This window comes from Pipra filicauda, unplaced genomic scaffold, assembly GCF_003945595.2.
Source record: "Pipra filicauda isolate LSUMZ 115617 unplaced genomic scaffold, ASM394559v2 scaffold14_size4853619_pilon, whole genome shotgun sequence".
Classification (NCBI taxonomy): domain Eukaryota; kingdom Metazoa; phylum Chordata; class Aves; order Passeriformes; family Pipridae; genus Pipra; species Pipra filicauda.
The window spans coordinates 4,404,866-4,423,134 of NW_024103985.1; the positions used below are offsets into that span (position 1 = coordinate 4,404,866).

Below are 18,269 nucleotides of genomic sequence, written 5' to 3' on the forward strand. Positions count from 1 at the left end.
GAATGGAAATGTCTTGAAATCATTTAAGCATGCATAAAAAAAGAGGGGAAGAAGAGGGTAATAACATTAAGCAGGAATCATCAATATCTAATATCAAGACAAATTAAGTAATTCAGGTGTTGCCTCCCCTCTCCTGTCCAGTGTCTGACAGTGAAATCCAACTCACCCATTTTGCTGCCTTCATCACTTTGCCCCTGTAGATTAAAAATGCATTCCCAGGAAGAGTTCTTAAAACAACAAGCAAATCCTTTAAATGAAAATTTAAGTTTATTTTGAATTTTTAAAATGTCATTTCTATCAATTTAGACACACTGTTTGACATTATCAGATCAGAGAATTTACAGTGACTCATGGATAAAGATTTGGCTTTTACATTCAAATGTTAAATACTTCAGAGTAGCTTTGTCTTGTTATTTCCAAACCAGAAACACTAAGGAGCATTTCATTTTGCCTTTCAACCACCTTTGTTAATTAACAGACTTTTGATATCTGCTGTACTTGAAGGGGAATGTGCAAAACACCAAAGGAATTACTCTGTTTGAATGAAGTGAGTACCTTAATTACAGTTCCAGATTTAAGACTCATTCATGGTAGCATTAAAAGACAGTGCTAAAACATGATTTTTTAAAAAATATATTTTCCTCAAGTAGGCTGCAGAACCTGACCAAGTTAAAAGCCTCTTCATGAAGATAAAAAGGTCTTGCTATCCAACATTAACATCACTCAGTCTTACAGTTTAGCAGTTTTTGTCTGGTATTCATTAATTATTTTGGAAACTATTACAAAATTTCATCACTATCCTAACACAATCCTTGTATTAGTGTTCAACAACGAAGTTCATTTCATCTATCAGACTTAATTGTGTTGATTTTATTGCTTACTACAGTTTATCTTCTTACTCTAGCACTACCTTGAAATCGGTCAAGTCTCCTCACTGCACATGTTTGTTGTTAATCCAATTTGCCCATTCTGGCAAGGAGAGTGTCCCTCAAGCTTGTACAACTTCATTAACTGTTCCAAAGTGACTGCCACTCTCCAAGAGGGACAGCCTCCCTACCAAGCATCTGAGGAGTTCAGAACTCCTCCGGTTTGTAAGAACAATGTGAGCTCCAAAGCCCTGGGGAAAAAAAAGCTTTTCGATTTTAGCCTACAACTGCCAGGATCTGCTGACACGGGGAATCTCACGGGAAGGTACTCACACAGTTTGGATTCCTTTGCACACACACCTCGGCAGAACAGGCTGCTGTGCCTTCAGCCAGCGAGGAGCACGGCGTGGAAGATCTGGGACAACAGCAGCAGCTTTCTGCTGGAATCAAGCCTTTGTAGTATTAGCAAATTTGGGGCAGGGGGGAAGCACAGGTTTTGTTTCTTAAGAGGAAAATCCTTGACAAACCTCACATAATGCATTTTCTCCCCCACCTTCATTTTCCCTGTCTGATGGCTCAGCACCAAGTGTGCCAGGAAGGCTCTCGGTGCCCCATTCCCTGGCACATCCCTGCCCAGCACACACACAGCACAGGGAAAGCTCTGCTACATCACACTTGGAGAAGCCAGACAAGAACCATGAATGCATCCTGACCTTCCCTGCTGGTAAAAGTCTGTTAACCTGCTAAATCCACAGGAATGATGATATGTAGCTTCACACCCAAGGAAACAAGTGCATTCACAAGCCTTTACAGTTCTGCCCCGATGCTGTTTTCACGTTTGTTTTATTCACTCTTTTGGATGACTATAAATAAGTGTTTCCACTATGGAAAAGAAAGTTAGCACAGTACATTTTCATGACTGGGGAATGGATTTTTCTGAAGACACCTTCCAAAGGGCAAAAGCTTAGAAAAAAACAACCTGAATGTTGATCTGTGTTCCTTATAAAGTCCCTTGTAAAAAAAATTTAAAAAAACCAAAACCAAAAAACCAACAAAACAAAACAAAAAAAAAAAAAAAAAAGGAAAAGAAAGAAAAAAGTAAAGGAAAAACTGCAAGGCCCAGGATGATTTTATTGCTTTTCTTCAGTTTTTTCCTTGGTCTCCTTCTTCTCAGATTCTCTGCTTTCTTCCTTTACAGAAAGCTCTTCTAGTTTTTCAGCAACTTTATCAGCACTATCATTTTTGTCTGTGCCTGCTAAAAGATTGATTAGGAAAAGTGTTACATAGAGGCAGTAATGGATTTTCCTGTTACAGGGGAAAGAGTAGAGAAGTGGAGGGTGAGGGGAAGGGACAGACAGCTGGTATTCAGAATGTGAACAAAAATAAAGACATTCTCCACCGACCACTGGAGTGACTCATTCCATTTCTTTTCCTCTGGTAATTATTATCTCAGATGTCAGAGTTCAAGAAATACCACTTGCATATGTTAATCACCACATGAGGGCCTATTACAGGGACTGAGAACTGTGTAACAACTGGCCAGCTGTGCTGCTGCCAATGACAAGCTCCACACAAGTGTCCAGACAAGACCCAGCTTCTTCTCATCTGAACCACAACAACCAGAAGTCAAGTTCCCCAGTCTGAAACTAAGGAACAGGAGTTCTTAAGACTGGCAAAGCCCAGTCTAAATACCTTGAATAATGTTGATGCAGACCACAAGTAGCCTGTACTTAGAAAAGCTGGAATTGTTTATTTGATATGGTGACACATCTTGGCACACAGGCAATTCTATAAGATGGTGCAACAATCTATTAAGAGACCTGTGAATAAATGCTATGACTTCATACACATTAACAACTATACAAAACATTAAATATAATACTTGCATGATTATATTTTTGTGGAATTTGGGAAAGGGAACTGGGAGGAAGAAACAAGACCGTGGTTGCAGTGTTCACAGTTCATTTGTGTACCATAAACCATAAATACTTCCCTGGTATGCTTTCAAAAGAAGCAATGTCCCAACAGCAACTGTAACAGCCTTCTACAGCAAAGAAGGCCATGGTCACTGGAGTGAGCTTTACTCTTGCAGACAGAAAAGCACCTGAACTGAAGGCTGCAGTTCAGCACAGAGTGAGTCTGCTGGAACACGACACTCCAGGGCACTGTCACCACTCACACAGCTGGAAAACTGAGACCACCTTACCTTTCTTTGCTTTCTTGCCTACTTCATTCCTGCATTCTTCAAATTTTGCCTTGAATTTCTGTGCATCTGTTTCAATGATAAAATATTTTTTCATTAGTTTTGCTGCCTCACAACATTGAATACTTCTGATCCTGAGGAAAGACACCCAACGAGAAGCTGTGTAAACAACTTTTGTAGGGACCTCTGAAGTAATCTAGTAAATCACACAGGATGCAAAATTCTTCAATCACATCTTTGTGCAAAAGCAGTTTATTTTCTTCAGCAAGTCTACTGAAGCAGTTTATTTTGCAAAATAATCAAAATGTAATGCCAGCAGGAGCTGTTTTGTAGTTATTGCAACTCCCAGCCGTCTCTGGCCTACAGGAATAGGAACATGATGTCAGAGACTGCTCACACAACTATCTGTATGCAAAAGACTGAAGATTAGCTCTGAACTACTATCTTTGTGAGCTATGTTATACACCAGGAGTCTTCCACAACCTTCCCATGACTTGGGTTCTTAGCATGAACAAGGGCAGCCAATGCCTGTTCCATTAGTACAGCACCCACACTCTGGCCCAAGGGCTGCACTCCAGCTGCTCCTGAGACAAGAGCTAAGAATGCACAACTGTCAGGATGTTTTGGTCTAAGCCACCACTCAATTCACTCCAACCAGCTGATTTAGTTACACTGATGTTTCTACACAAGTAATAACCAGCACAAGAGACAAAAGAGGAATGGGCACGGTGCTTCCTAACCCCAGAGCAACAAGGGAGGTAATTTCCCGTGCCAGGCTGGGCTGGCTGCCCACACGAGGTCACTGTTGCCCCACAGGAATTCTGAAAGCACTATGGAACTAGCCCAGGAAGAGCTTGGATCGATTCCTTTTCAAGCACCTCAAACAGAGGAGACACTTGAAGGACACACTTCTGTCTGTTCACCTGTCATCTCCTTAGTCAGTACTGCAAAGGGCAAACAGCAGGACAGGAATTCTCCCCCAGGACACAACATTCAAAAGGCTGAACAGCCTCCACCAGAAAGAGGGACTTTTCAAAGAAGATGAGCAAATAATTACCAAACCCTTTTAATTTCCTTTTTGATCATGAAGCAAGCACTAAGCAAGTGGATCAGAGATTTGTTTGGCTAAACAATGATGTTGGACATAAGCACGATACACTAAGTTCTTCCCAGATGTAGGCAAATTCATCTAGTTTTAGAATACACTTTATGATCCATCTAACATGTGGGGACAAAAGAAAGCTAACACACTAAACTGGTGTGGCAAATTGTGAAGCAGGAAATGCAACACTTTTTCATTTCACTTCTTTAAAAAAACCAACAAAAAACAACAAACCAAACCAACATAAACCCTCCCCCACCCAGACACTACTTTGATTTCATCCTAGCTGATCCATAATTAGAGTTACTTTGGTGTTGTGGTACTCAGTGTAGTTACTCCAGAAAAAAACACAAACTAGTATGATGGGTTTGACTGGCACTTCTCACTGAGAGATCCACTTAATCAAAACACAGAAGATACTACATACTTCATTTAAAAAAACCCCAACAAACACGTAGATGTTCTGCTAATGCAGATGGACCAGAAATATCAGATCAGGATTTCCCTGCTTCTAATGCAAATATCTTAACTACAATTCAGCACCTGAGATAAATGAACACAAGCTGCATGTGAGCCTCTAAACTGCTTTTAGTTTTATTCTAATTGGCATTGCACTTGCACAAAATGGCTTAGATTAAAAAAAGTGCCTAGGGCAGAGATTGAACAAATATTCCTAAAGGCCTAATTACTACAGTGTTTGTCAACACACATGTTTAGTGATTACCAGACTCCTCTCAGATAAAGAAGTAATTAGCTAACACTGCCATGCATGGTGGGACAGTGTACCTACAGCAGTGATTTACAGCAGTTCAGACAGGCAGTGTGACACAACAGTTTACAAGCAGGGTAAGTTCAGTGCCATCCACTCACTCTCTGCGTTTAGAAAGCGGATTGCCAGGAGTTCAGGCTTGGGGCACTCATCTGCAAAGTCAGCGTGTGTGTTCCAGACCCAGGCCCTGTCGCTCCCGGCGTTGGGCTTCAGCTCCATTAAGGGTGTGACTGAAAGGAAAGCATTGGAAGATGTACAGAGCACAACAGGAAAGGTTTTCCACACCAGCCTCCAGAAATCTCACTGGCAACAGCCTGCAGTGGTTATGTAGAGCACTTCACACAAGTTACTCTGGATAAATAAAAGACAGTGGTGCCCATATATCATTTTCCTTACATCACCAAATAAAACAATGCACCATCACTGTGTAAGAGGGTTCCCTACTGTTAAAAAACGGAGGGTTTGATTCAATTTTTTGTTTAAAACAGATGACTGTGATACTGAGATGCAGTCATTAAGCACAACTTTGAAGGCAAATGATTTAGGAGGAAAAGGTATCCAGACCGACAAACAGCATTCATTCTTCCTTTACACACTGAAAATACTACCAAAATTAGTTAAAAAAAAAAGCATTATTCCTTCAATTAATCATCAAATTGAGTTAACTTCTCTGCCATCAATTTAAAGCTGTAGTACAAGGTATGACAGAGTTCTGCAGCCCTGCAAGGTGTGCACAGTGTATTTCAATCCCTTTGTTCCCTCCCAGTAAATGGAGCCCTTTCCCTCCAAGATGCTCCAATTACTTCACCTGACTGACTGGAGAAGTTCTCACACTGCTCTAAGACTTGGTGCATTCCAGACATGCAAAGTTTAGGGAGGGTTTTTTTTATCCTTGATCCCTTGGGTCCTGTTTAGTTCAGGAGAAATCTGAAGAGTCTACTCCCTCCCTTGCATTTTTAAAATCTAGAGATCAAATTACATTTTGTTCCATTCAGTATTTTGCAAAAATGAAGAGAGTCCTTTTGTCTGCCTGTGAGTCAGCATAACTTCATTGAACAAATCTATACTGAGAGCAGCTTTGCCAGGAAAAAAACTCAAACAAAATTTGACATGAATATTATAAATTTATCAGTTCTGTTTTGTATATGCACATTTATTTCCTTAAACAAAAGGTTTTTTCTTGCTGGTTGGTGACTGCACTGCTTTCATATTTGCCATTTCATTTACTAAACAGGAACACCTGTGTCCTCTGAACAGTCTGACTTTCTGAAGGATCTACCCCAAGAAAACAAGAATTACTGCTTCTGACTTGAGGTTTGTATTAAGCTACTTCTTAATATAAGTTATCTAAATGTAGTTTAACTCCACAGACCACTATATACTCCTCCTATAAAAATCTGTTACCAAAGCAAGCAACAAAGTATTATCAAATTAATCTACTTGTTGCAATTTATGCTGACTTTCAAGTATGTCCTGCACTTTCATGTTCTTTTTATTCAAAGAGGATTCTTTTTTGAGTGAGTCAGCCCAATGTACCACATTCATTTCAGTTTATTTCACAAGCAGGGAAGGGCAGACAGAGATTAGTTTGGCACCTCAGTATCTGTTTTCTGATGGTTAAGGGATTGGTTCTAGCAGTTCCAAGACTTAGCTCTAAGTAGTAAATTATTACATGATGGGTTTTCTCACCCTTTTACAAAAGCAAGCCAGTATACACTAAATTCTTATCCCAAACAGTATTAAGGCCTGCATTTTCTATACTCTATCAATCATTAAAGTAAACTACACACAACTGGAAGTTACATAATGCCTGTCTATCCCAGCTAAATTTTAAAGTGACTTCAGTTAGTCTTAGAGCAGTATCAGAGTCCGAAGGAAAAAAATTGCACCTTCCTTCCATTAACAAAAATAAGCCCTAATGGTTTTTGATGCTTGTGGCCTTGTGTGAAGAGCAAGAGACAACTGTATTTACAGTCTAATATAAATTTGATGTCTGTTCAAAAGATGTACAGCACCTCTGTAGCTGCTACTAAAACCCCACGGAGTTCTTAACCTCCACTGTACAATTCTGCAGAGCCATTGTTTAAAACCCAACTAAGAAGTACTGTGGTGTAGAACTCACTATAATGGTTTGCACAGATTTTGAGAGTTTTATCCCTCCGCATGAGGAGGCGAATTGTTCCCTTCTCCTTGTGTTTCAGGAGTTTCACATCACCGGTCCCTCGCTCCTTCCACTCGGGATGCTCGTTCTCGGATGCGAACCGGAACAGCTTCGCTCGCCTGCAGGAAGAGACAGTTTAATTACTCTGCATGCAGAAACATTTGCTGAAACCTCACAGCTGACTGAACAGCACAGTGGTTTTGAAAGCCACACATCAGAAGAAAACAATTCCTTTTATAAGGGTCTCTGTTCCAATTCATCGCACAGATTTAGAAACTGATGGGATAAATTAAACTTTAATAATAAGCTATTAGAAATGATGTAATGACTATATTAAAATCCGACAGGTTCTGGACACTCTTTGAGATGACAAACACATTTGGTTTAGGTAACCTTTTAAATTCAGGGAGCTAATTAACAGATGTTGCTATAGCCAGAGTTCTTACATATAGGTACAACTGCTTCATCTTCCCAGCAATAGTAATTCACAAACTTTAGCAGCTTAATGCTAAGTAGAGACTCTTGTAAAATTCCAAGCCCAGTGTTTGATCAGCTGTTTAAGTGCCTCACCCTCTAGAGTCACTCATTTCCCTTTAACTCCAAAAGCCTACTTGCTGCTCTCCTTCAATCAGGAATAAAGTGGAACATGTCTGCTTCAGAACATCACTGCTGAACCTTCCAAGATGCCAGTGTGCCAGAGGAGAAACAGGAGGAGTTTGGGATACTGGTCAAAACTGAGCCAAGACACAGCCTGAGCTCTGCTAGTGAGGAGTTTAAGACAGTGGTATAGCACAGGAGGCACCTGCTCACACTGCAGGGCAGATACACAAATGCAAGGGAGAGGCACTTGTACTAAACCAGGGGCTTCAAGAGAAAGTGTCAGATGCTGGAGCAAGCTACTCTGACAGAGGCTCTGACTCACATTAACTACTTGGACCAAAGCAAGTCATTCCTTCCAAGGCCAGCTGGCATTCAGCAGGTTATTCCCCAAGTTTAACTATCAGAACCACCAGCATTCACAAAAAAAAGGACTCCTTTCCTCCATCACCCCTTTGCAGACATGAAAATTAACCTACAGAACACCAGAACTTACACTGTTATTTCACTACCACGATCTTTTAAAATAAAATAATTCTTTAAAAAATCCTTCCATGTGACGCTGGCCCTGACAAGCAGAGAGGCCAAAGGGTCAGAGATCTCACCGTGTACCTGTCAGAACCTGACCAGCACTTGAGTTATTACCAGCATCTGTGTAAGGAGAACTCAAACCTCTTTTCCAGATGAGCAATACCATTCTGTGATTAAGTAAAACCAGTATTTTTTAAAGCTATTTAAATCAAGCACATCAGGGATCAAACTCAAAACACTTCTTAAGCCTTTAGGCTACACTTTTCTTCAGGCAGATCAAGCTATCCTGATTTGACACTAAGCCCAATCTAGGGATAAAACTATGTTTTAGACAAGAAAGAGGTACTGCCACAAATGCCCCAATGCTGCATCTATTGCTTTTATTATTTCAGTACATTGTGCATCACCCTCTACCTGGGGATACATGGCAGCAACTCCATATACATCTCCTTTCTTTCCTCACAAGACACTTGTTTTACATTGTGATCACACAGCTTCAAGCCTCTTATTATTATTCAAATTACTGTTTTGTTTCATGCTAAACAGTTCTAAAGACAGATCTGCACTATCAGCTCCCTTCTATTGTTCCAAACTTCAGTTTCTTGGGGCATTATTATCAGTCACCCCCCAGTCAATCTCTGCCATCACAGTAAACACCAACCAAATTGCATTACAGCTTCATACAGCTTTTTATAAACAGTCAAGTTAAAGCATAATAAGCATTCAGATAACAGACAGAATTATTGCACTTACATCTTGAAGAGTTCTTCCTCATCCTCTTCCAGAGTTTTTATTTCTTGCTCAGGAAGGGAAACTATGGGCTCAAAGTGAGGGTCGTGGTTAGAATCATCTGTGTTTTCAGTAGAAGTATCATGCTCCTCGTGTGCTTCCTGAGGAGAAAGAGAACACAAACAAATAACTATGCTGTGAACCTAAAGCCTGGAGTACTTATACCTGTATTTAAAATTAAAACCTTTATGACTTTTCAGCAATTAGATCTTATTAACTGAAATACCCTGTAACAGTAAAGAAAAACTGAAAACAAGTGGCTTTCAAGTCAACATATGGTTAAAGTATGAAAAAAAAGGTGCTCATGCAGTGCTGGATGTTTTAATCCTACCACTCATGAATTGTGCAGAGGCTTGGCCTTGGAGCAATAACTCTTGGTTATGGAAAAGTAATTTCTTCAGCCATTTCTCCTATATAATGTGTTTTATGCTACTAAAACCCTACTATTTCTTAGAGTCTAATGACCCATCACTACTGGGAAAAATAGAAAAAAATCCCCCACACCACCAAACCAACCACCTAACCCAGCTTAAGGGACACACTGCATCCCAAGTTCAGCATTCTGTTTTATGTATTAGAATCACCAACAGCCAGAGATATTTTTGAGGCACAGCTCTAAACCTCATGCAATAATTTAAGTTTTTTGCTTTAATACTCTTCAAGGAACTTTAGGTTATTGGTAAATGGCCAAATTGCTACTGCCTATTTAAGTTCTTTAGGAATCTGTCATAGCATTCATTAAGCTTAAGAACAGTTTTTACTGTGTGACTAGTAGGCAAGTGATAAACATCTCCAGTGCTTCATACCTACGGGCTGCTGAGAAGCACTCACTACGCAAGCCTAGAAGGGAGATTCATGTGCAAGTTTAATGAAGCCACAAGACAGCTATCTCGGGACAAGGGAACTGATTCGAGTTTGGCTTTTTTTGTTTCTTCTTGAATTATAGAAAAAGGAAAAACAGTCTGTACATTGGGGACACTTAAATCCTACTTTTACTTTACAGATGAAGGAGTCCACTCTTACAGGCTCTGTGCACAACATCCTTTACAGTGCAGGTATACACCACACGTACATAAAGCGACTGAAATAAAGCAGCCTATTTCTACTAAATAGTGGGAAAAAAAAAGGGGGGGGAGAGGGAGGAGAACGAGGTAAGAAATGTTGCAAAGTAAAATCCAGTTGTATCAACAACATCAAACGAGGTATCGTTAGTTTTATGTCCCCAGCGTTCCAGAATGGGGGGAAAAAAGCAAGAAAGGCGTTACGTCACATCTGTTTTCAAAAAACAGGAAAAGAAGCATTAGCCAAACTTTTATACATTGTCCTGTCCTGTGTGAGCAGCACATGCCGCCGGGCAATTCATCGTCCATCCTGCGCCCGAGCGATTAGTTACAGAAGGCATGAGAAAGGCACCATGCACAGGAGCACACGTGAGAACGCGGGTCCCGCTATCACGATACCCGCGACACGGAGCACGTGGGGGAGCGGCTGCGGCACGAGGGGTCCGGCCGGGCCGGGGGAGGGGCGGGACAGGGAGAAGTTGGAGGAGGAGAAGAAAGGAAGGAGACGGGGGAGAGGGATCACCCGAGAGCGCCCGGGGGAACGGCCGCGGCGGGTGGGGCGGAACGGCCGCAACGCCCCGGCCCCGCGCGGCCCCCGGCGCGGCCCAGCGCTCGTCCCGGGCCCTGCCCGACCCCGGCCCCCCGCCCCGGGCCCCACCTGTTTCCCCGCTCTCCTCTCCCCCCGGCCCCGCCGCCCCCCGGCCCCGCCGCCCGTCCCTCACCGCGGTGTCGGCCATGGCCCCGCTGTCCGCGCTCCGCTCGCCGCTTCCTGCGCGCGCCCCGCCCGCCTTTACCTCATTCCCGCAGCCCGCGCCGCGCCGCCGCGAGGCACGATGGGAAACGCCCGCTGCCCTCAGCCCCGCCCCGGTGCGGCCACCGCGCCGCCCGCCCGGCCCCGCCGCGCCGGCCCCGCAGCCCGCCCCGGCGCCGCTCCCCGTGTCACCGGCCCCCGCCGGCCATCCCCGTGTCGCCGTCCCCCCGAGAAGCGTTTTCGTCGTCCCCGTTCCCCGGCGCTTTTCCCGGCGCCCCCCGCGCCATGGCGGCGCCCGCCCGCGGCAGGGAGGGGGGCTCAAGATGGCGCGCGCCCGCGTGAGGGGGGAGGCGGCGGCCGGGCCGGTCCTTTCATTGTGGTGTCTGAGGGCCGCGGCCGCGCCGAGGGGCAGAGATTAAAAACCGGCCCGATCGTCCCTCTGCCGCCGTTCCCCTCGCAGCGGCCCGGCCGTGACGCCGCGGCCCCGCCCCGGGCGGTGCGCGGGGCTGGCTGAGGGCATGGCGGAGGAACGCGGTCCCTGCGAGCCCGGCGGCCTCACGGCGCCGGCGGAGGGGGCTGGAGATGGGGCTGGAGATGGCGCTGAGCCGGAGAGCCGGGCCGGGGGAGACTCCGCTGAGAGCCCCGACGTGTACAGATACATCAAGGGAGACCTGTTCACCTCCGAGATCTACAAAGTAGAGATACAGAACCTGCCCAAGTACATCGGGTTTAACGACGTGAAAAAGTTCCTCGCCAAGTACGGGCTCAACCCGCACAAGATCAAACTCTTCGGGAAGCAGACGTTCTCCTTCGTGACGTTCAAGAGCGAGGAGGAGCGGGACAAGGCCGTGCGGGTGCTGCAGGGCGCGCTCTGGAAGAGCCGCCGGCTCAGCGTGCGCCTCGCCAAGCCCAAAGCCGACCCCATCGCCAAGAAGAGGCGGCAGGAGGAGGACGCGGAGCCGGGGGAGGCGAAGCGCGCGGCTCCCGCGGGGGACGAGCCCCTGAGCAAGCGGATCGCGGACGTGGTGACCCCGCTGTGGAACGTGCCCTACGAGGAGCAGCTGGCACAGAAGCTGCAGGAGTGCGAGCAAGTGCTGCAGAAGCTGACAAAGTAATTCCTGTTTGTAACGCTACTGTAGTGTGTACGGGACTTGGCCTTGTGATGGGATGTAGCTAAATTCACACCAATTGCTACCTCTAAAATGAAGTGAGTTAGAGGTAGGTCAAAACTCACATCCCCTGTCAAAGTAAATAGAAGATTAACCTGCGATGGTAGGGCCTAAAAGCTGTTCTAGTTGACAAAACTTGCTGTTCTCGGTCAGCTTCAAAAAATTGCTAAATGAAGGGGAATTGGTTTTAAAGTCTGTTGTTCCATAAGCAGGAGGATGTTTGTGCCCTTAAAAAAATGGCATTGTCAAAGGGTATAAGAGATAATCAATCTGTAGAGATGGTAAATTACTATTGGGCTTTTCTCTTTTAAAATCCCCTCAAAATTTTATGACCTGTCTTTGTAGATCAAAGTATCACTTCTGTCTCTTGCCTTACGTGGATAAAATTGGCATTCTTTTCATGCATGGGTACATTGATAAATCCAGTAAATACCATAGTAACTACATTTAACCCTTATTTTTTCAGGTCAACTCTTATAAAGTTGGAGAGGGTTTGCCTGTTAAAAAATTCTGGAAGAAATACTCTTCCATGTGATAATGTGATGCGTTTTTGTGCCCTGTACAAGAAAATGTTTTGTGCAACTGTTGACATCAACTTTTCTAACTGCGTGCTTTATACTTTTTGTTTTTGATTTGGGCAGGGAAATAGGAAATAACAACAGAGCTTTATTACCTTGGTTGTTCCTGCAGAAGCAGAAGTTTAATAAACTGTGTTGCCCGGTGGAGGGAGTGAAAGCGTCACCATTACAGGTAACGTCAGCCCAGGTAACGTGTGGGCTGGGGTTCATGAGCTGAGGGGTTCGTTCCTTATTTGGCCTTAGGAGACAGTGGACAGTGAGTATTCGACTTCTTGTAATAATAAATGATGAATTTTAGACGTTGTTGCCTTTCATGTAAATACTGTGTGGACATATTTATAGGAAGCAGAAAATAGACACAATTAACTGGATATTCTAACTTTAAAATGAATATGCTGTCCCTGCAAGCCTGTGCTGTAAGCTAATACATTCTTCAGCAGAGGCAATAGTTTGCTCTTTAGATAACAAGACTTACTAATGCTTTTCAGTGTTACTCTTAGTTCACACACATCAAAATCCATAAGTATCTTCCATATGAACTAAATGTCCTGTGTCCATTTGCAAATGCATTTAACCATATGAGATTTGTTTCAGGAGAAACTTGGCATGTACAAATAAATGCTATATAAATATCTTACATAACTTTATTTTGAATCTAGACTGAATATCGCAACAAATGTGAGTTCTTGATTGGGATTGGTGTAAATCAAGAAGACAAAACTGTGGGTTGTCGTCTTGGCAAATATAAGGGTGGTACATGTGCTGTAGTGGAGCCATTTGATACTGTTCACATTCCTGCTATTGCCAAAAAAGTAGTAAAAGCTTTCCAAGACTTCATAAGGTGAGCATAAGTAAAATGAGTTATCCGTAAAGGCTTTGATATCTTACTCAAAAATTATCTGTAAAATGAAATATTATGAAAAGCTTAGTGTTTGTTCTGAGCTCAAAGACCTAAGATGTACCAGCCTCAATTTTCAGTGATTCTTTCTTTCCACCTTGTGCCTGGATCACGGGCTCACGGGGTATTTTTCCCTTGCTCTTTCTGGGCTGCTCTGAGATGGGGGGACAGGTACAAACTGGACACAGTTTTATTGCAAGCAGTGGGACGTGTAAGTCTACAATAAAAAGTGTGTGTTAGTTGTGAGCTTCTTCCACTAACTGCAAAGAAATGCTTTTAAAAGGAGAAATTTGAATAACAAAGGTCCACTGCTTCCTGGGAGGAAGAGAATCATCCTGCAGCAAGGAATAAAACAGAAGTTGTACATTTAAGCAGCAATACTTTTTTAGAAAAATGAGTGCTTTCTTTAAAAAGCAATTAAATCTTCAAAAATGGAAACCTCAGAAGAATCATGAAGGTGGAAGGTTTGAAATTGGTATGAAGCAGAGAAGCTAATGATATAAAGGGTGGTGTTATTCTCTGAACGTGATAAGAAGCTGCCTGTTGCCTCTCTGTAATTTTAGATGGGTTAAAATGGGTAAAAGGATTTTGAGAACTAGGCACACATTATTTTGCTTTAGGAGATGTTATCTCTTCATCAGTCCTTTTTGTTCTTTTCTCTTAGTTGAGGTGTGGGAGTCATTCCTTTCTTGACAAATCAGTGCAGCCTCTGTTTGTACTTAACATTTTTTCCATCGCTTTGGATAGTGATGTTCTTTTGTGTCCATGAACTGTTTAATGTTATGCAAAACAAATAATTCTGTGTATAAGTAATGGAGCTTCTGCAAATTGCAGGTCAACTCCCTACTCGGTTTACAGCCCCGAGACCTACGAGGGGCACTGGAAGCAGCTCACTGTGCGCACCAGCAGGAGCGGCCACCTCATGGCCATCGCCTACTTCAACCCCCAGGTACTGCCCTGCAGGCAGGGGTGCAGCCCACACACAGCTCTGAGGTGCTTACATCTGAGTCTGTGATCTGTGCAGGCAGAAGGAAATACAACCACTGCTTGCTGTAGCCTGCCTTGCACTGCTACTCCATTCTCTTTAGACTGATACCTGGAAACGAACAAGTCGTTCCTATGTTATAAACAGTACACACTAAATCCCATCTCCAAGTCACTCCCGTGATTATTCTCCCTTCTTTCCAATGAAACCTGTAGAAATTAGGTAAAGAAGAGCTCACTGACCTGAAAAGCTCTCTGGCGAAATACTTCACAGAAGGGCTGGGACGGAGCAGTGGTGTCACCTCTCTGTACTTTGTGGAGGAAGGACAAAGGTGAGGGGGTTGATGTCTCTGGGGGACGGTGGTGCATGTTTTGTGTTTGCAGAACAGCAGGTAGCACTTGCACAGCCTTGTTTGGGCTATTTCAGAGAAGTAGCATCAGTGTTACTCATTTCTGCAAGTCACTTACCTTTTCCACAAGGGACTGTTGGAATTCCCCATTCTCTGGATGAAGGCAGGTAGAGTTTCAGTGGGTGAACCCACCAGTTGTTGCTGGCTGTCAAGCTGTGGAGGTGTTTACTGCAGTAGATGGAGGTTTATTATTATCAAGTAACTTCTACATCCTTTCTTCCCTATTTCTGTGATTCTTTTAATCTCCCCATCCTCCCTCCTAGAGCACAAGGCTCACACCATCTTCATCCAGAGATAGGGTAGGTCCTACAGCAACCAGCAGTGGAACAATTGCACACTGCAGGGCTAAATGACCAAGAAGAGTCTCTAAGAGATGATAAATGTTACTGCTTAGGATGCAGCACTACAATTTTTGGGGTGACTACAGCTTTGGTAAAAATTGTAACAAACACGTTTGTCTTTTTTTTGTTTCTCCCCTATTTTGTCTCCCCATTCTTCCCCCACCCTCAGGAAATCTCCCAACCTAGAAGACTTGCCTTTGGAGCATGTGGCTGGTGACAAGTACATATATGAAGAACTTCTTGGCCTAAAATTTAGAATTTCTCCTCATGCATTTTTTCAAGTAAGGATGATGTGAAGTTCCTAATTTCACTGGATTTGCATTAATGCCCCTGAGCTTGACTAATGCTGTGGAACAAGATATTATATATCTAGTGATTTAATCTTTTATATTTAGTGTGATTAAATATCTCTCTTGGCTGTAAAAGCAGTGAAGGAGTGTAAACTCGATGGGAGCACACTGAAGACAACTTTTTCTTTATACGAGTTCGTTTTGTTTGCCTCCTGTTCCATGGCAGGCTTTTGGTAACACTGAACATGCAGTGGATGGTTTGGGAATCTTGCAGGACTCATTTTTGTTTGCTTTTCCAAAACTTATTTCGAGCCTTCCAGCACTTTAAATGTGTGTTTTTAACTTACACGTGAAGTTGTGTCCTAAGAACAAGAAAAGGTGCTTTGCTAAGGCTCACTCAAGCACATTTCCTGTTGCTGAGGAAGTGTATCCCTTGGAACTCCCTCTGCAGGTGAACACGGCGGCTGCAGAGGTTCTGTACGCGGCCATCGGGGACTGGGCCCAGCTGAGCCCCGACAGCACCGTGCTGGACATCTGCTGTGGCACAGGAACCATCGGCATCTCCCTGGCCAAGGTGAGCCCCTGCTCCTCCCGGGGACAAGCTGGGGTAACTGCCTGTCTTAGCTAATCTTAAGGGTGGTTACAATGAAAGAAAATACTCGATACATCTGAAATGCAGCACATTGGATCTTAATTTTTTTCAAACAATGTCTCATTAAACTGCCTGCAGCTGTTTTACCAAGTCATTATGGAAGCTCACCCTTGTGTTGAGCAGCCTGAATTATTCTGAAACTAATTTAGTCTGGACTTTCTCAGCAAGCTCTGGATATGAATAACCAACATTTCTTACATCTGGGTAGAGTGGAGTTTGCTAGAGCATGTAAGGAAGTCTGGCCCCCGAAAAAGAAAGATGCCAGCATAACTGGAGTCTGTCTGTCCCGTACAGGTTGGGATAAAGGGTGTTCATCCCACAATTTCAGTTGAAAAAGTCACTATGGATTTGCACAGTCCCTTCTCAGCCTTTTTCTGCCTGCAAGGCAATAATTCCGTGACCAGGTACTGGGCAAAGTTCCTGTTAATTGCTGATGCTATGAAAAGTGGTTAAACTTACACAGAGGGAGCTTTTCCCCTTGATTCTGTAGAAAGTGAAGAAGGTGATTGGAATTGAGCTGTGCCAAGAAGCTGTGCAGGATGCCAAAGCCAATGCCCAGATCAACGGTGAGTTGAGCTGAAGTGCCCTGTTTGTTAAGCAGTAGTTGTACAGCCAGTTGCTCTTTACCTTATCTGAGCAGCCTGGAATTACATGTTGTTGATAGTGATCTTGTCCATTTTAAACACTTAATCTCTCTTGAAAACAAATACCATGTTAACCCACAAGATCAATTCGCCCATTGACTAAAAGCTAGCTTTTTTTCCTTCTTCAAGTGTAGAAGTGAAATGAAACCAGTTATCCTCCTAAATAAAACATTAACAGTAGCTGTTGGCTGTGGGGTTTTGCTTTTGTCCAAATAATGGAAAATGCTCAAATTACTGTTGTTTAAATGATCTGAAATAACAGTGATTGTTTCAATGACACTGATTTCATGGTAGACTAAACAATTTGTAGTTTCTAAGGCATCAGAACTTAATATCCAATGTAGTGTACTGAAAATGCTTTGGTAAGTACTCTGACATCCCTTCTTGTTCTTACAGAACTGAACAATATTGAATTTTATTGTGGGAAGGCAGAAGATGTTGTCCCTTCCCTGATGAACGTCTTGGCTCCTCAGAACCTGGTCACTATTGTGGATCCCCCACGGGCAGGGCTGCGTAAGTTCCCCAGCTGGGGCTGTTCTCCTCAGGGGTGCTGGGTGGGGAACCCAAGGGAACACCAGCGGGACACAAATGAGGTGGAGGCTGCAGGGACGGCCTGGACCAGCAGGGTATTGCAGCAGTTTGTTCCTGGAATTTCTTTGCCAGTCTGTTGCTGCACACAGAGCCACTAAACAGCTGTCTTGGTTTTGATCATCCAGATTCCAAGGTAATTCTTGCCATTAGAAGAGCAGAACATCTGAAGAAGCTCATTTATGTCTCCTGCAATCCCAGAGCCGCGATGAACAACTTTGTAGAGTGAGTGTTTCTTGCATTAGGTTGACTTAATCTTAAGAAGACAAATTGTGCTTGCTGGGGAGAGGGAGCTCTTAGAAGAACAGCAGTGGTGATGAGCAGACTAAAACACGGATTAATTTCTTCCTCCCCTTTCTGTCCTTTCCCGTTCAGCCTTTGCCGGGCCCCGTCCAACAGGGTGAAAGGAGCCTCCTTCCGCCCCGTGCGAGCCATGGCCGTGGATCTGTTCCCCCAGACCAGGCACTGTGAGTTACTGCTCTGCTTCGAGCGCGTGGAATACCCCAATGGCAGCTCAGCAGCAGCTCAGCCCACGGCGGGAGGGGTCCCCTCAGGGAGCCAGGCAGCTGCTGGCCATGGAGAGTCACCCTGACTCAGAGACACTGCACAAACCACTGCCTTGCCAGCTGCGTCCATAACATCGTGTCTGTAACACCCAGGGAATAAATCTCTGTACAGCAGAGTAGGTGCAAGGCTTTGAGTTCTTTTATCATACTCATGAATTAAATTTCATTATTGTGGAACCACAGAATGGTTTGTTTTGGAAAGGACCTTAAAGATCATCTCATACCAAGCCCCCTGCCGTGGGCAAGGACACCTTCCACTAGACCAGGTTGCTCAGAGCCCCGTCCAACCTGGCCTCGGACACTTCCAGAGATGGGGCAT

General features: G+C 44.0%; 2 protein-coding genes and 1 non-coding gene across 4 annotated transcripts; 1 reads left to right on the forward strand and 2 right to left on the reverse strand.

Moving 5' to 3' along the window:
• Window positions 1-245: 245 nt before the first annotated feature.
• Window positions 246-10,906, reverse strand: RANBP1 (RAN binding protein 1). Of its 2 annotated transcripts, none has more exons than XM_027733096.2 (6): window positions 10,802-10,906; window positions 8,983-9,119; window positions 7,063-7,220; window positions 5,042-5,170; window positions 3,073-3,138; window positions 246-2,121 (listed from the first exon to the last, which is right to left on the reverse strand). In XM_027733096.2, exons 1-6 carry the CDS (start codon window positions 10,814-10,816, stop codon window positions 1,997-1,999), a joined length of 630 nt encoding a protein of 209 aa, XP_027588897.1. In that variant the 5' UTR covers window positions 10,817-10,906; the 3' UTR covers window positions 246-1,996. The 2 variants fall into 2 exon arrangements, with proteins under 2 accessions (XP_027588897.1, XP_027588896.1); XM_027733095.2 differs by lacking the exon at window positions 10,802-10,906 and adding an exon at window positions 10,337-10,643 and having other exon boundaries at window positions 1,966-2,121.
• On the reverse strand, window positions 2,879-3,009 carry LOC113994297. Its single transcript, XR_003543008.1, has one exon. It is a non-coding gene; the product is annotated as a small nucleolar RNA SNORA77 (small nucleolar RNA).
• Window positions 10,907-10,969: 63 nt separating the features above from the next.
• On the forward strand, window positions 10,970-18,132 carry TRMT2A (tRNA methyltransferase 2 homolog A). Its single transcript, XM_027733094.2, has 11 exons — window positions 10,970-11,941; window positions 12,641-12,749; window positions 13,237-13,418; window positions 14,310-14,424; window positions 14,676-14,791; window positions 15,380-15,491; window positions 15,952-16,074; window positions 16,643-16,718; window positions 17,193-17,309; window positions 17,513-17,609; window positions 17,760-18,132. The coding sequence occupies exons 1-11, from the start codon at window positions 11,349-11,351 to the stop codon at window positions 17,974-17,976; spliced, it is 1,857 nt and encodes a 618-aa protein (XP_027588895.1). The 5' UTR covers window positions 10,970-11,348; the 3' UTR covers window positions 17,977-18,132.
• Window positions 18,133-18,269: the final 137 nt, after the last annotated feature.

What these genes read in the sequence shown, in the direction of transcription:
- RANBP1 (XM_027733095.2), bottom strand. Translation starts at nt 10,420, where the DNA reads ATGCCTTCTGTAACTAATCGCTCGGGCGCAGGATGGACGATGAATTGC. An exon ending in AATCTGTGCAAACCATTATA is followed by an intron (nt 5,171 to 7,062) that starts GTGAGTTCTACA and finishes CTTTCCTTTCAG; the next exon opens with TCACACCCTTAATGGAGCTG. An exon ending in CCGCTTTCTAAACGCAGAGA is followed by an intron (nt 3,139 to 5,041) that starts GTGAGTGGATGG and finishes TCATTGAAACAG; the next exon opens with ATGCACAGAAATTCAAGGCA.
- TRMT2A (XM_027733094.2), top strand. Translation starts at nt 11,349, where the DNA reads ATGGCGGAGGAACGCGGTCCCTGCGAGCCCGGCGGCCTCACGGCGCCG. An exon ending in GTGCTGCAGAAGCTGACAAA is followed by an intron (nt 11,942 to 12,640) that starts GTAATTCCTGTT and finishes TGATTTGGGCAG; the next exon opens with GGAAATAGGAAATAACAACA. An exon ending in GCTTTCCAAGACTTCATAAG is followed by an intron (nt 13,419 to 14,309) that starts GTGAGCATAAGT and finishes TGCAAATTGCAG; the next exon opens with GTCAACTCCCTACTCGGTTT.